The sequence below is a fragment of the Ranitomeya imitator genome, chromosome 3 (assembly GCF_032444005.1).
Source record: "Ranitomeya imitator isolate aRanImi1 chromosome 3, aRanImi1.pri, whole genome shotgun sequence".
NCBI classification, from domain to species: domain Eukaryota; kingdom Metazoa; phylum Chordata; class Amphibia; order Anura; family Dendrobatidae; genus Ranitomeya; species Ranitomeya imitator.
Window position 1 is genome coordinate 532594149 of NC_091284.1, and position 18281 is coordinate 532612429.

Here is an 18281-nt window from a genome sequence, read left to right on the forward strand (position 1 = left end):
TAGCTAAGTTCCTCTTTGCTATTTGTTTGCTGTTTTTTTTCTGTCCAGCTTGTCAATTTGTTTTTTACTGCTTGCTGGAAGCTCTGGGACGCAGAGGGTGGACCTCCGTGCCGTTAGTTCGGTAAGGAGGGTCTTTTTGCCCCCTTTGCGTGGTTTTTGTAGGGTTTTGTGTTGACCGCAAAGTTACCTTTCCTATCCTCGCTCTGTTCAGAATGTTGGGCCTCACTTTGCTAAATCTATTTCATCTCTACGTTTGTCTTTTCATCTTAACTCACAGTCATTATATGTGGGGGCTGCTTTTTCCTTTGGGGTATTTCTCTGAGGCAAGGTAGGCTTATTTTCTATCTTCAGGCTAGCTAGTTTCTCAGGCCGTGCCGAGTTGCATAGGGAGCGTTAGGCGCAATCCACGGCTGCCTTTAGTGTGGTTGGAGAGGATTAGGGATTGCGGTCAACAGAGTTCCCACGTCTCAGAGCTCGTTCTTGTTTTTTGGGTTATTGCCAGGTCACTGTATGTGCGCTGACCTCTATGTCCATTGTGGTACTGAATTACCTTTCATAACATTGTGCTATTGACTTGATTCCAGGTTGTAAATTCCCTAAGGGCCAACTTTTCAACCTGTCTGTGCCTGAACATGCCGCCATGCGGAGCTATATTAAGGAGTCTTTGGAGAAAGGGCATATTCGGCCATCTTCTTCACCGTTGGGAGCGGGGTTCTTTTTTGTTGCCAAGAAGGATGGCTCCTTGAGACCCTGTATTGATTATCGCCTCTTGAATAAGATCACGGTCAAATTTCAATATCTTTTGCCTTTGCTTACTGATTTGTTTGCTAGGATTAAGGGGGCTAGCTGGTTTACTAAGATTGACCTTCGAGGGGCATATAATCTTATTCGTATTAAGCAGGGTGACGAATGGAAAACTGCATTTAATACGCCTGAAGGCCATTTTGAATACCTTGTGATGCCATTATGACTCTCTAATGCCCCATCTGTGTTCCAATCCTTCATGCATGATATCTTTCGGAGTTATCTTGATAAATTCATGGTTGTATATTTGGATGATATTTTGATTTTTTCCAATGATTGGGAGTCTCATGTGAAACAGGTCAGGATGGTATTTCAGATCCTCCGTAATAATGCTTTATTTGTGAAGGGGTCAAAGTGCCTCTTGTTGGCATATGCAACAGATTGGGACTTATTATAAGTGAAAGGAGGACTTTATACTAACCAGACAGTAGATGGCGATAGTGTGTAAAGTTATATACTTGCTGTAATGTGGGGAGGGAAGCTCTCAGTGGTTGGTTGTTTTCTTGCTTTCGGTTTTGCTTTTCTTCATGAATGTGTTGTCTTCAGTGCACGGACTGTGTGACACTGAATTGTATCTCATGTTTATCCAGTATGAAGTAAATACTGTTTACTCAAGATATCTTGCTGATTGAAGCTTTCCTAAGTACAGCGGTGACTGCAAGAAGATGCACTCTGCAACAGGTTATGGGCCCAGACATCCCAGGCACCCCAGATAACCCCAGACACCCCAGATAACCCCAGGCACCCCAGATCAACCCAGGCACCCCAGACACTACAGGTCTGCACTACAAGCTCAGGCAGAAGGATCCTGGTTTATAGCCCAGATAACGGAGCACACAGATAAGCTCTGTAAACAGAAGGAACTAAATCCAGATACAGAGTGACAGAGGAATTCAGCATCCCAGGAGCTGGATATAATTGCAGAGAACTCACAGGACATACAGGAGAATATCTTCAGTACAACTCTCTAAACAAGTAAGACTATATAAAGATGATGATTAACACAGAACTGAAATTTACAGTAGCTAAACTGAATAGTGAAAATTATCAGTTATGGAAATTCAAAGTAGAGATGTTGTTATCTAAGGATGATCTATGGGAAGTAATTGTTACAGCAAGACCAGATCAAGATAATCAGACATGGGATAAGAAGGATATACAAGCGAGAGCCACCATTAGCTTATTAGTGGATGATGCTCAATTAATACATATAAGAAATGAAGAAACAGCTAAGGGAATGTGGGAAGCATTAAGAAAACTGTATGAAAGACCTAGCTTGAATCACAAGTTGTTTTTATTAAGAAAGATGTACAGTATGAGATTGAGTGCAAATGACGATATGCAGAAGCACATATTCTCAATGATGGAAGTGATATCACAGCTAAGATCTATTGGTGAAGATATTAAAGAAAGTCATGTAGCAGCTATATTGTTGTGCAGTTTACCAGATTCATATACAGCCTTGATAAATGCCCTTGAGACGAGACCAGAAACTGACATTACATTAGATTTTGTGAAAACAAGACTAATAGATGAATATCAGAGAAGAAAAGAACAAAGAAATGATTCTTCTACTGAAAAGGACAGTGAAAACGCTCTTAAAGCTACAGAATTCAAAAAACCCTATAATAAAGAGACAAGAGAATGCTTCAGATGTAAGAAAAAAGGTCATTTAAAGAAAGACTGTACCATATGGAAAGCAGAACAACAAAAATTACAACATAAAAAGCATACAGAGAAAGTAAAAAACACAATTTCCGATTCATGTGAGAATAATTGGAATGGCACATTTAAAGTAACAGACAAGAAATCATCACTTGGTTGGTTTATTGATTCAGGAGCAACGAGTCATATGACAAGTGACAAGAATTTCTTTACTGATCTTGATTTAGATAAGAAAGAAGCCATTTATCTCGCAGATGGAAGCAAAATAACCGCAGAAGGTATCGGACAAGGTATGCTAAATTGTTCAAACAAGTTCGGGCAAGATTCAAAGATACTTGTACAAGATGTGTTGTATGTTCCAAAATTGGAAGGCGGATTATTATCTGTGAAACGTTTAACAGCAAAAGGACTTACAGTGAAATTCAAAGACAATGAGTGTGCAATTATTGCAGGAAACAAGGTGATAACCAAAGTCAAGGCAGATGAACAATTATATCATTTTGACACACCAAAGGAACAGATGAAGGTATGTACACATGATCACAAAAACTGTATTCACATGTGGCATAGACGTCTAGGACATAGACACCCTGACAGTATAAGGGAACTACAGAGAAAAGAATTGACAAAAGATTTAAAGATATCAGATTGCTCAATTACCATAAGATGTGATTGTTGTATAAAATCCAAAGCCACAAGGATATCTATTCCAAAAGAAAGTGAGATGAAAAGCGAAAGACCACTTGATTTGGTGCATACTGACGTATGTGGACCCATGAAAGTGACTACATCAGGAGGCAATAGATACATGTTGACTTTTATAGACGATTACTCAAGATACACAGTCACATACTTAATTAAAAACAAAAGTGAAGTTTTTGATAAACTTGTAGACTATGTAACAAGATCAAGTAACAAATTTCAAAGGAAGCCAATTGTCATCAGAAGTGATAATGGAGGTGAATTTACAGGTCACAGAATAGAAGATTACTTAAGACAAAATGGGATAGAACACCAGAAAACTGTTCCATACACACCTGAACAAAATGGAGTAGCAGAAAGGAAAAACAGAACTCTAACAGAGATGATAAGATGTATGCTGACTGATTCCAAACTACCAGAGAAATATTGGGGTGAGGCAGCAATGACAGCTACTTATCTACAGAACAGACTTTTTTCCAGAAAACTGACGAAAACTCCATATGAACTGTGGCAAGGTATGAAACCAAGTGTCAATCATTTAAAAGTTTTTGGATGTAAAGTTTTCATATTCATTCCAACAGAAAAACGTTCCAAACTTCAAAACAGATCCATGGAAGGAATATTTGTTGGATATAGTGAAAATTGCAAAGGATACAGAAACCTAGATCCCAAAACAGACAGAGTTACGGTGAGTAACAGTGTGACATTCATTGAAGATTTAAATGAAGACATTATGATTTCAGTTGAAACAAAAAATGAGAAAACCAATAATGGCACAACTGAAGAAATATCTGATGAGAAAGAAGCAGAAGTTAATGAAGAACAAAATACTGAAAGTGAAGAATCACAACTACAAACAGACACAGAACCAAGACGTTCAATGAGAGAGAACAAAGGAAAACCACCAAAACGTCTCTCATACAAGACAAGCACAAGAATAATCTATGAGCCTACTTCTTGGGAGGAAATATCTAAACTTCCAGTAGAAGAAGCTAATAAATGGATAGAAGCAACAGAAACAGTCAATTGTGACACTATCTTCAACAGAAGCAGAATATGTTGCAGCAGCACATGCGAGTCAAGAAGTACTGTGGTTAAGACAATTGTTGACAGAATTAGGACAACCACAGTTGGCACCAACAAAACTAAAAGCGGACAATCAAGGATGTCTTGTTCTTGCTCAGATGGAAAGAGTCAATCCAGGAACCAAACATATTGATGTGAAATATCATTTCTTGAGAGATCATCAGGAACAAGGAGTCTTGAAGTTAGAGTACTGTCCTACTGAAGAAATGACAGCAGACATTTTCACAAAGGCGTTGAATGCTGATAAACATCAGAGACTAATAAAAAAGTTGGGTTTGATTGAATAAGTCCTTACTGTTGAGAAAGGGTGTTGGCATATGCAACAGATTGGGACTTATTATAAGTGAAAGGAGGACTTTATACTAACCAGACAGTAGATGGCGATAGTGTGTAAAGTTATATACTTGCTGTAATGTGGGGAGGGAAACTCTCAGTGGTTGGTTGTTTTCTTACTTTCGGTTTTGCTTTTCTTCATGAATGTGTTGTCTTCAGTGCACGGACTGTGTGACACTGAATTGTATCTCATGTTTATCCAGTATGAAGTAAATACTGTTTACTCAAGATATCTTGCTGATTGAAGCTTTCCTAAGTACAGCGGTGACTGCAAGAAGACGCACTCTGCAACACCTCTTTGGAGTGCAGAAGGTTTCTTTTTTGGGTTTCATGTTTTCTCCCTCATCTATAGAAATGGATCCGGTTAAGGTTCAGGCCATTCATGATTGGATTCAGCCCACATCTGTGAAGAGCCTTCAGAAATTCTTGGGCTTTGCTAATTTTTATCGTCGTTTCATTGCCAACTTCTCCAGTGTGGTTAAACCTCTGACCGATTTGACCAAGAAAGGCGCTGATGTGACGAATTGGTCCTCCGCGGCTGTCTCTGCCTTTCAGGAGCTTAAACGCCGATTTACTTCTGCCCCTGTGTTGCGTCAGCCAGATATTTCTCTTCCATTTCAGGTTGAGGTTGACGCGTCTGAGATTGGGGCAGGGGCCGTTTTGTCTCAGAGGAATTCTGATGATTCCTTGATGAAACCATGTGCCTTCTTTTCTCAGAAGTTTTCGCCTGCGGAACGCAATTATGATGTCGGCAATCGGGAGTTGTTGGCTATGAAGTGGGCATTTGAGGAGTGGCGACATTGGCTTGAGGGGGCCAAGCACCGTATTGTGGTCCTGACCGATCATAAGAATCTGATTTACCTCGAGTCTGCCAAACGGCTGAATCCTAGACAGGCTCGATGGTCCCTGTTTTTCTCCCGTTTTGATTTTGTGGTCTCGTACATTCCTGGTACTAAGAATGTTAAGGCGGATGCCCTCTCTAGGAGTTTTTTTCCTGATTCCCCTGGGGTTCTTGAGCCGGTCGGCATTTTGAAGGAAGGGGTGATTCTTTCTGCCATCTCTCCTGATTTACGACGGGTTCTTCAGGAATTTCAGGCTAATAAACCTGACCGCTGTCCTGTGGGGAAACTGTTTGTTCCTGATAGATGGACTAGTAAAGTGATTTCTGAGGTTCATTGTTCTGTGTTGGCTGGCCATCCTGGGATTTTTGGTACCAGAGATTTGGTTGGTAGGTCCTTTTGGTGGCCTTCTTTGTCGCGGGATGTGCGTTCTTTTGTGCAGTCCTGTGGGATTTGTGCGTGGGCTAAGCCTTGGTGTTGCCGCGCTAGTGGGTTGCTTTTGCCATTACCGGTCCCCGAGAGGCCCTGGACACATATTTCTATGGATTTTATTTCCGATCTTCCAGTTTCCCAAAGAATGTCGGTTATCTGGGTTGTCTGTGACCGATTTTCTAAGATGGTTCATTTGGTGCCTTTGCCTAAATTGCCTTCTTCTTCTGATTTGGTTCCGTTGTTTTTTCAGCATGTGGTACGTTTGCATGGTATTCCGGAGAATATTGTGTCCGACAGAGGTTCCCAGTTTGTCTCTAGGTTTTGGCGGGCCTTTTGTGCCAAGCTGGGCATTGATTTGTCTTTTTCTTCTGCATTTCATCCTCAAATGGCCAGACTGAGCGAACTAATCAGACCTTGGAGACCTATTTGAGATGGTTTGTGTCTGCTGATCAGGATGATTGGGTGGCTTTTTTGCCCTAGTTCAGCTATTTTGGTTTTGCCTTTTTTTGTAATTTTAGTTTTCATCCTCGTTTTTCTTCTGGGCAGGTTGAGCCTTCTGACCTTCCTGGTGTGGATTCTGTGGTCGACAGGTTGCAGCAGATTTGGGCTCATGTGGTGGACAATTTGGTGTTGTCTCAGGAGGAGGCTCAACGTTTTGCTAACCGTCGTCGGTGTGTTGGTTCCCGGCTTCGGGTTGGGGTTATGGTTTGGTTATCTTCCCGTCATGTTCCTATGAAGGTTTCTTCCCCTAAGTTTAGGCCTCGATTTATTGGTCCTTATAGGATTTTTGAGATTATTAATCTGGTGTCCTTTCGCCTGGCGCTTCCGGCCTCTTTTGCTATTCATAATGTCTTCAATAGATCTTTGTTGCGGAAATATGTGGAGCCCGTTGTTCCCTCTGTTGATCCTCCGGCCCCTGTGTTGGTCGATGGGGAGTTGGAATATGTGGTTGAGAAGATTTTGGATTCTCGTTTTTCGAGGCGGAAGCTTCAGTACCTTGTCAAATGGAAGGGATATGGCCAGGAGGATAATTCTTGGGTTTCTGCCTCTGATGTCCATGCCGCTGATTTGGTTCGTACCTTTCATCGGGCTCATCCTGATCGGCCTGGGGGCTCTGGTGAGGGTTCGGTGACCCATCCTCAAGGGGGGGGTACTGTTGTGAATTCAGCTTTTGGGCTCCCTCCGGTGGTTGTAGAGGGTAATGCAGTTGTGACTGGACTGCAGGATTGGACAGGTGTATCTGCTTATTGCAAGGCTGACTGGGGTATATAGCCTTGCTGGACTCTTTAGTCCCTGCCAGTTGTCCATTGTTTTTGAAGGATTCACTTCCCTGCTGGTCTCTCCAGTTTGCTGTGCTTTTCTACAAAGATAAGTCCTGGCTTTGTTTTTGCTGTCCACCTGCTGTGGACCTTAAAGTTTTGTGCATATTCATGTTTTTGTCTTGTTCAGCTTTGTCTGTGAAGGATTTTTTGCAGCTAAGCTGTGTCTCTGGAGATGCAGATATACCCCCCATGTCTTTAGTCAGATGTGGTGATTCGTATTTTCTGTGGTGGATATTTTCTAGTGTTTTTATACTGACCGCATAATACTCTGTTCTATTCTTTCTTTTTAGCTAGTATGGCCTCCTATGCTAAAATCTGATTTAATTTCTGCGTATGTTATTTCCCTCTCCTCTCACCGTCAATATTTGTGGGGGGCTATCTATCCTTTGGGGATTTTCTCTGAGGCAAGATAGGTTTCCTGTTTCTGTCTTTAGGGGAAGTTAGATCTTAGGCTGTGCCGAGGGGTCTAGGGAGTGTCAGGTACCCCCCACGGCTACTTTTAGTGGCGCTGCTAGGTTCAGGGTTTGCGGTCAGTACAGGGACCACCTTCTCAAGAGTCCGTCTCATGCTGCTCCTAGGCCACCAGATCATAACAGTAGAATAAGGCAGCCCCCATAAAAACACAGTAAATACTCACCTCTCTAACTCCTTGTTCCAGCGGTGCTTCCTGCTCCTGTTCCCGCTCATCTGATAGCGGGCGCTGGGCGGTGACGTCATTGCGCCCACTGTCAGACGGTGTGTGGGATGATGGGGGAAGGAGCGCAGCGCCCCTTCCCTCATCATCACTGCGGTGAGCTGTATCGGCTAGATGCCGATACAGCTCACCATGCGATGACGGGTGGGGGGCCCACTGCTGGCACCGACCCCCCCCCGCCTGCTCAGGGGTCCCAAAGCGGCAGAGCAGGTCGATCGATTCTCCCTGCTTTGCCGCAGAATGTAACTGCATCAGCGCACTGCGTGCGCCGATGCTTTTACAGTAGCGTAGCTCCCAGTGGGCCCCCTCAGAGCACGGGGCCCGGGGCGATGGCCCCCTCTGCCCCCCCGGTAGCTACACTACTGCTTGAGGGGTCTAGATTCCAAAATGGGGTCACCTGTGGGGAGTTTACACTGTTTAGGCATGTCAGGGGCTTTCCAAACTTGACATGAGACCCACAGACCATTCCAGCAAAGTCTGTGTGAGCCATGCAGTGCGCCCAAAAAGTAGTTTTCCCCCACATTTGGGATATCGGCGTACTCAGAAGAAAATGTACCCCAAAATTTGTTGCACAATTTCTCCCTTTACCCTTGAGAAAATTAAAAAATTGGGGGCTAAAAGATCATTTATGTTTGAAATTTTTGTTTCTATTTTTTTTATTTTATTGGCTCTAAATTATAAAGTTCTGTGAGGCACTTGGGGGTTTAAGGTGCTCACCACACATCTAGATAAATTCCTTAAGGGGTGTAAGGGAGGTGATTTGAATTTTTATGTTTATTTTATATTTTTTACCCGCTTCAATAGTTTCCATGGGAGACTTGAAGCTCCACTTGTCAGCCCTGCTCTATGTAGCAGATATGCTCACTTGCTATGAGTGCCAACCCATCGGCGACCCCCAGTCATGTGACACGGGCACCCATGGGAGGAGGTAAAGATGCGCATGTAAAATACCTCTGTCAGCGTTTTGCAGCGGCATTCAACATGTTAACAACCGTGGATGAATCGTGATTCCACCTGTGACTGTTCAGCTAATCAGATTAGCCGTAATGTGCCGGAAAAGGTCCGGGCTCATCTCCGGAGCCCACACTAAACAGGGGGAGGCATCCAATAACGGTCTGTGTCTGTCATTTTACGTTAAGGGGTTAAAGAACGACAAGACAGATTTAATCAACCAAGGTATAATTGTAATCAGTATAACGGCGCCGACCTGACAGTGTCTGTAGGTTACTGTGCACAGCCCTGCTGACAGGTTCACTTTAAGTATTTTGTGTGACACAATTCTGATTTGATGGTATAAAAATTAAAAGTTTGAAAATTGTGACATTTTTGCCAAATGTCCAATATTTTCACAATTAAAAGCAAGGCATATAGAAGAAATTTTACCACTATCATGAAGTACAATATGTCACGAAAAAAATCGTGTCAAAATCACCGGGATCCGTTGAAGCGTTCCAGAGTTATAACTTCATAAAGTGACAGTGGTCAGAATTGTAAAAATTGATCTGGTCAGGAATGTGATAACAGGCTCGGGAATGAAGGGGTTAAAAAAGAAAGAAAAGAAAATTCACTTATGACTATGTCTTTAGCATGTGCCCTGTACATAATTAGGGCTGTTTATCAGTTATATGACCCCTAGGTGCGGCTTGACCTCATGGCCTCTGGCTGCTTGTCGGTGCCAACCACAAACCAGCCAAAGTCACTATGTGAAGTGTGACTGAGTGACACGAATGTAACCGGAATGCACGCTCCCTGGCGGCTGGCACCGGAGCCTGAGTACTCTGTCGGGTCCTCTCAGTACCAAAGGGCTTCCTGCTCTGCCCACTAGGCGGAGGTGTGGGCGGCATCCTGCTGCGGACCGTCAATAAGTAGCGTTCTCCTCCAACCCTGAGCATCTCAGCCGCTCGTCAGGTATCCATCCGCTGCAGGGGCACCATGTCGCACTACGGCCCCTTCTACAACCCGGTGAGTGCAGGCACGGTGCTGGCGGGAGCAGCTGGGTGCACAGCAGTGCTTAGTAATGCAGTGGTACGGTCCCCCTGTGCCCAGTATATAACATATATAAATATAGATATATATCTCTATCTATATATATATCTATATATATATCTATATATATAACACATCAGTGATGCTAGAGGGAGCGCAGTTAGACACAGTCTGGGGCTGGTTTAGGTCACGTGATCTTTGGACTTTTCGAGCTGACAGAACGTTTTCATGTACTTCCCCTCTCACCACACATTAGTGCTGGGTCTGACTGACCCCACCAGCAGGAATCTTCCATGGGATATTATGTACCTTACACTACTTCCTACTGGGCAGAACAGTAGACCCTGCAAATCTCCAGTGAATTGTCCCAATGTCCGGGCTATAGACTTCTCTATCCTCCGCACCCCGGTGTAGTGTTCCTGTATGCTGTCCGCAGAACCCAACACCTCTATATTCTACTAATACAGAGCTCCGGCCATGTTTCGCTGCTAGTCAGCGTCCTCAGGGGTCACTCTGGTGTTTCGCCATATGACATGGCCTCCTACTCAGAGACCAAAGGGCTCTGCCTCGGTCAGGAGGGTTTGCATAGAGTAAACTATGGTTTTTGCTGTATGGAGGAGAATGGCAGGCTGCTCTACCCTACAGCGGCGTTCTGTAGCAAACGTGTGCTGCACGGAGGCAGCGTGTGACAGTACCGTCAGATCTGTCAGTGGTGTACAGTGGAAGGTCAGACGTACTGTTTAGGTCCATCCCAGAAATATTCTGTTCACAACGGGGCAGGGATCGAGTGTATCCTTGAAGGCATGTGCTGGATGTGTAAGGGAGGTTCAGGAGGAGCCAAAACGTTGCCCAGGATGAGTGGGGCAGAATAAAAGTTTCTCACCTTTTTCATCTGAAATAATTGGAGTGCTGCCTTCATCATATTTTTTTTTTTTTTTATTTACGGTACGTTGGCAAGTATTGGACTGTTTGCTTGGAGGCCTGGCACCCACTTGAAATTGTTGTGCTGTTCCTTTTTTTTACTATCTATCTATCTATCTATCTATCTATCTATCTATCTATCTATCTATCTATCTATAGATCTATCTATCTATCTATAGATCTATCTATCTATAGATCTATCTATCTATCTATCTATCTATCTATCTATCTATCTATCTATCTATCTATCTATCTATCTATCTATCCATCAATAGATCTATCTATCCATCCATAGATATACGGTATCTATCTATCCATCCATAGATATATCTATCTATCCATCCATAGATATATCTATCTATCCATCCATAGATATATCTATCTATCCATCCATAGATATATCTATCTATCCATCCATAGATATATCTATCTATCCATCTATCTATCTATCCATCCATATATCTATCTATCTATCTATCTATCTATCTATCTATCTATCTATCTATCTATCTATCTATCTATCTATCTATCTATCCATCCATAGATATATCTATCTATCCATCCATAGATAGATAGATATATCTATGGATGGATAGATATATCTATTATCTATGTAGGCAGCACTCCATAGCTTAAAGGTGAAAAACATGTGGTTTTATTTCAAACCCATATGCTGTGGCAATGTTTCGGCTCAAATGAGTCTTTTTCAAGCCTTGAAAGATATATCTATCTATTATCTATCTATAGATATATCTTTCTATCTATAGATATATATTTAGCTATCTACAGATATATATTTCTATGCATCTTTCTATAGATAAATATTTCTATCTATAGCTATATCCATCTATATATTTATCTATCTATCTATAGATATATCTTACAAATTTCCTATATGCAAATTGCCTCTTCTGAGAAAAAGAGGACTTAAACTCTATAGCGCCACCTGTTGGAAGTAGTGATCCTACAAGTCACAATCAACCCTTTAAACGATTCGTGCAATATGACTTAGGATAAAAGCCAAATCAGTATCTCAATTCGTAGACACGGTGTTTCGGGCTGTTGGCCCTCGTCAGTGCGAAGCATGAGAACTAATTTGGCTAGGTGAGAGGCTCTGGACTGGGGTCTAAGGGGTATCGTTTCTCCTTATGGAGAGTGACATACCATCTCTGGCTTGTCAAGGTAAGGAGGCTTATTCGCCATGCAATGCTCTTCTGGGAAATATAATATGCAAATTGCCTCTTCTGAGAAAAAGAGGACTTAAACTCTATAGCGCCACCTGTTGGAAGTAGCGATCCTACAAGTCACAATCAACCCTTTAAACGAGTAAATTTCCTCATTTTTGCCAATTGTACAAAATGTTTTTTTTTTTCTTGAAAGTCTAGAGTGGCAATTCTTTAAACTTTTACTGGGGCCTCATCAGCCAGAACATGGTGATACCTAAACACCTGTGGTCAAAGCACATGCCAAAAATGTTAAATATTGATAAGTTTACCTTTATTTGTCTCCTGATCCCAGTAGAACATTAACAAGTGAGTCAGTTATGTTACTAAACCGGAGATCGCTGTAGTCAGATAAAGAACATTATATGTTGTGGCCACTTTTGCGAAAGCAGATCAGCATCATTGGGGGCACCTCACTGCTGAGACCCATCATTAGGGCTCCTTTCCACTTGCGAGATAAACGTCCGTGTCTCGCATGTGAAAACCAAGCTGTGGCGCCGGCACTCCAGAGCGGAGAGTGTGGCTGCATAGCAACACATGGAGCCGCACGCTGCGCTCCCAAGTGCCGGCGCCAGAGCTTGGTTTTCACATGCGAGACACGGACGTTTATCTCGGAGTCAGATTTATATTTCATACAGCACTAGATAGCAGAAAAGCCGGTAATTCAATTGCCGGCTTTTGCTATCTCCTTCCCAAACCCGACAGGATATGAGACATGGTTTACATACAGTAAACCTTTTCATATCCCTTTTTTTTTATATATACCTCACTACTAATGTTAGTAGTGTGTATGTGCAAAATTTGGGCGCTCTAGCTGGTTAAATAAAGGGTTAAATCACGTAAAAAACTGGTGTGGGCTCCCGCGCAATTTTCTCCGCCAGAGTGCTAAAGCCAGTGACTGAGAGCAGATATTAATAGCCTAGAGAGGGACCATGGTTATTGCCCCCCCCCGGCGTAACCCCTTCATGATCCAGCCTATTTTGACCTTAATAAATAATACAAAACCCGGCACTCAACTTTGTGGTGTGAAGAAATGAAAGATTTATTATCCCAAATCAGAAAACGTTTCGGTCCCACAGCTGGACCTTCATCAGTAACGTTTACTGGGACAATGTATAGATTCAAGTGGCTATATGGCCTGCCCGGAGGTTGCTACCAATATAGTATTGGATATCCAGAGAGAAAAGTTACAGCCTATATAGTTGCTGTCATCGCGGCGTCCACCTGCTTGAATCTATACATTGTCCCAGTAAACGTTGCTGATGAAGGTTCAGCTGTGGGACCGAAACGTTTTCTGATTTGGGATAATAAATCTTTCATTTCTTCACACCACAATGTTGAGTGCCGGGTTTTGTATTATTTGCTGATTACGGTTTGGGAACCTACCCGTGCACCTCATACGGTTGTGCACACGTGTTTCTAACTATTTTGACCTTAATGACCTGGCCGTTTTTTTACAATTCTGACCAGTGTCCCTTTATGAGGTAATAACTCAGGAACGCTTCAACGGATCCTAGCGGTTCTGAGATTGTTTTTTCGTGACATATTGGGCTTCATGTTAGTGGTAAATTTAGGTCAATAAATTCTGCGTTTATTTGTGATAAAAACGGAAATTTGGCGAAAATTTTGAAAATTTCGCAATTTTCACATTTTGAATTTTTATTCTGTTAAACCAGAGTTATGTGACACAAAATAGTTAATAAATAACATTTCCCACATGTATACTTTACATCAGCACAATTTTGGAAACAAAATTTTTTTTTGCTAGGAAGTTATAAGGGTTAAAATTTGACCAGCGATTTCTCATTTTTACAACAAAATTTACAAAACCATTTTTTTTAGGGACCACCTCACATTTGAAGTCAGTTTGAGGGGTCTATATGGCTGAAAATACCCAGAAGTGACACCATTCTAAAAACTGCAACCCTCAAGGTGCTCAAAACCACATTCAAGAAGTTTATTAACCCTTCAGGTGCTTCACAGCAGCAGAAGCAACATGGAAGGAAAAAATGAACATTTAACTTTTTAGTCACAAAAATGATCTTTTAGCAACAATTTTTTTATTTTCCCAATGGTAAAAGGAGAAACTCAACCATGAAAGTTGTTGTCCAATTTGTCCTGAGTACTCTGATACCTCATATGTTGGGGTAAACCACTGTTTGGGCGCACGGCAGGTCTTGGAAGGGAAGGAGCGCCATTTGACTTTTTGAATTAAAAATTGGCTCCACTGTTTAGCGGACACCATGTCACGTTTGGAGAGCCCCTGTGTGCCTAAAAATTAGAGCTCCCCCACAAGTGACCCCATTTTGGAAACTAGACACCCCAAGGAACTTATCTAGATGCATAGTGAGTACTTTAAACCCCAAGGTGCTTCACAAATTGATCCGTAAAAATGAAAAAGTACTTTTTTTTCACAAAAAAATTCTTTTAGCCTCAATTTTTTCATTTTCACATGGGCAGCAGGATAAAATGGATCCTAAAATTTGTTGGGCAATTTCTCCTGAGTACACCGATACCTCACATGTGGGGGTAAACCACTGTTTGGGCACATGGTAAGGCTCGGAAAGGAAGGAGCGCCATTTGACTTTTTGAATTAAAAATTATCTCCATCGTTAGCGGACACCATTTCGCGTTTGGAGAGCCCCTGTGTGCCTAAACATTGGAGCTCCCCCACAAGTGACCCCATTTTGGAAACTGGACCCCCCAAGGAACTTATCTAGATGCATATTGAGCACTTTAAACCCCCAGGGTGCTTCACAAAAGTTTATAACGCAGAGCCATGAAATAAAAAATCATTTTTCTTTCCTCAAAAATTATTTTTTAGCCTGCAATTTCCTATTTTGGCAAGGGTAATAGGAAAAATTGGACCCCAAATGTTGGTGTCCAGTTTGTCCTGAGTACGCTGATACCCCATATGTGGGGGTAAACCACTGTCTGGGTGCATGGCAGGGCTCGGAAGGGAAGGCATGCCATTTGGCTTTTTAAATGGAAAATTAGCTCCAATCATTAGCGGACACCATGTCACGTTTGGAGAGCCCCTGTGTGCCTAAACATTGGAGATCCCCCACAAATGACCCCATTTTGGAAACTAGACCCCCAAAGGAACTAATCTAGATGTGTGGTGAGCACTTTGAACCCCCAACTGCTTCACAGAAGTTTATAACGCAGAGCCATGAAAATAAATAAAAAAATTTCTTTTCTCAAAAATGATTTTTTTAGCCCGCAATGTTTTATTTTCCCAAGGGTAACAGGAGAAATTTGACCCCAAAAGTTGTTGTCCAGTTTTTCCTGAGTATGCTGATACCCCATATGTGGGGGTAAACCACTGTTTGGGCACATGCTGGGGCTCGGAAGTGAAGTAGTGACGTTTTGAAATGCAGACTTTGATGGAATGCTCTGCGGGCGTCACGTTGCGTTTGCAGAGACCCTGATGTGGCTAAACAGTAGAAACCCCCCACAAGTGACCCCATTTTGGAAACTAAACCCCTAAAGGAACTTATCTAGATATGTGGTGAGCACTTTGAACCCCCAAGTGCTTCACAGAAGTTTATAACGCAGAGCCGTGAAAATAATAAATACGTTTTCTTTCCTCAAAAATAATTTTTTAGCCCAGAATTTTTTATTATCCCAAGGGTTACAGGAGAAATTGGACCCCAAAAGTTGTTGTCCAGTTTCTCCTGAGTACGCTGATACCCCATGTGTGGGGGTAAACCACTGTTTGGGCACACGTCGGGGCTCAGAAGGGAAGTAGTGACTTTTGAAATGCAGACTTTGATGGAATGGTCTGCGGGCGTCACGTTGCGTTTGCAGAGCCCCTGGTGTGCCTAAACAGTAGAAACCCCCACAAGTGACCCAATTTTGGAAACTAGACCCCCCAAGGAACTTATCTAGATATGTGGTGAGCACTTTGAACCCCCAAGTGCTTCACAGACGTTTACAACGCAGAGCCGTGAAAATAAAAAATCATTTTTCTTTCCTCAAAAATGATGTTTTAGCAAGCAATTTTTTATTTTCACAAGGGTAACAGGAGAAATTGGACCCCAGTAATTGTTGCGCAGTTTGTCCTGAGTATGCTGGTATCCCATATGTGGGGGTAAACCACTGTTTGGGCACATGTCGGGGCTCGGAAGTGAGGGAGCACAATTTGACTTTTTGAATACAAGATTGGCTGGAATCAATGGTGGCGCCATGTTGCGTTTGGAGACCCCTGATGTGCCTAAACAGTGGAAACAATTACATTCCGCAGCATGTCACTTCTTTCTGCGGATTCCGCAGCGGTTTTACAACTGCTCCAATAGAAAATCGCAGTTGTAAAACCGCAGTGAAATGCGCAGAAAAACCGCGGTAAATCCGCCATAAATCCCAATAGGTAGGGGCAATAATAAAATAAAGAATTTTTTTTTTCCACTAAGGTTAGAATTAGGGTTGGGGTTAGGGTATGTGCACACGTATTCTGGTCCTCTGCGGATTTTTCCGCAGCTGATTTGATAAATCCGCAGTGCTAAACCACTATGAGGGTGACAAAGGGGGGGGGGGGTCATTTACTATTTTTTTTATTTTGATCACTGTGATAGGTTATATCACAGTGATCAAAATGCACATTGGAACAAATCTGCCTGCCGGCAGATTCGGCGGGCGCACTGCGCATGCGCCCGCCATTTTGGAAGATGGCGGCGCCCATGGAGAAGACGGACAGACCCCGAGAGGCTCGGTAAGTATGATGGGGTGGGGGGGAGCACGGGGGTGTGGATCGGAGCGCGGGGGGGTGGATCGCAGCACGGGGGGGTGGATCGGAGCACGGGGGGTGGATCGGATCACGGGGGGTGGATCGGAGCACGGGGGGTGGATCGGAGCACGGGGGTAGGATTGGAGCACGGGGGGAGCGGACAACAGCACGGGGGGAGCGGACAGGAGGACGGAGGGGAGCGGAGCGGTGCATAGGACTTATCGGAGGACTGGGGGGGGGGGGCGATCGGTGGGGGGAGGGCAGACCAGTGTTTCCAGCCATGGCCGATGATACTGCAGCATCGGCCATGGCTGGATTGTAATATTTCACCAGTTTTAATAGGTGAAATATTACAAATCGCTCTGATTGGCAGTTTCACTTTCAACAGCCAATCAGAGCGATCGTAGCCACGGGGGGTGGGTGGGCTGTACTACCACTCCCCCTGTCCCTGCAGATCTGGTGAAATTGGAGTTAACCCTTTCACCCGATCTGCAGGGACGCGATCTTTCCATGATGCCACATAGGCGTCATGGGTCGGATTGGCACCGACTTTCATGATGCCTACGTGGCGTCATGGGTCGGGAAGGGGTTAAAACATCTGCCCCAGCCACCCCAGAAAAGGCACATCTGTAAGATGCGCCTATTCTGGCACTTGGTCATTCTCTTCCCACTCCCGTGTAGCAGTGGGATATGGGGTAATAAAGGGTTAATGTCACCTTGCTATTGTAAGGTGACATTAAGCCAGGTTAATAATGGCTTAATCAATAAGACACCTATCCATTAATAATCCTATAGTAATAAAGGGTTAATAATACACACAAACATTATGAAAAAAGTATTTTAATGAAATAAAGACACAGGGTGCTGTAATAGTTTATTATACTCTCAATCCAATTGAAGACCCTTGTCACCGGAAACGAAGTTAAAATAAAAAAACAACAATATCCCAGACCTTCCTTCGTTCAGTCTTGTCCCACGCTGTAAATCCATCTGAAGGGGTTAAATAATTTTACAAGCAGAAGCTCTGCTAATGCAGCCGCCCCTGCCTGTAAAAACCTGGGGAATGAATGGAAAGCAGGGGAACATAGCTACCTAGACTTGCGGTGCTGCGCCCCCTGCTGGCATAACCTCAGCTGAACTCGAGCATGGGAATTTTTCTGAATATTTTCTCACGCTCGAGTTCATCTGAGGATATTAATTGGACTGCGGCGGTCAGGTAGTATACGGTTTATTATTTTACGTTTTTTGCAGGAAAAATGAAGTATGGTAAGTATGGTTAAATGAAGAATATTTAAATACTTTTTACCTAATTTGTGTGTGTTTTCATAAACCCTTTATTACTATAGGATTAATAATGGTAGGCGTCTTATTGACACCTCTCCATTATTAACCTGGCTTAATGTCACCTTACAATAGCAAGGTGACATTAACCCTTTATTACCCCATATCCCACCGCTACACGGGAATGGGAAGAGAGGGGCCAAGTGCCAGAATAGGCGCATCTTAGAGGTGTGCCTTTTCTGGGGTGGCTGGGGGCAGATGTTTTTA

General features: G+C 43.1%; 1 protein-coding gene across 1 annotated transcript in view; it reads left to right on the plus strand.

Annotated features, from left to right (window-relative positions):
* The first annotated feature begins 9575 nt into the window (after positions 1 to 9575).
* Positions 9576 to 18281, plus strand: part of LOC138670452 (galectin-9-like) — a 39418-nt gene continuing 30712 nt past the window's right edge. Inside the window, exon 1 of the mRNA XM_069757810.1 lies at positions 9576 to 9839. Within this exon, the coding sequence (XP_069613911.1) occupies positions 9810 to 9839 (30 nt within the window). The 5' untranslated portion in view covers positions 9576 to 9809. The remainder of the gene's footprint in view (positions 9840 to 18281) is intronic.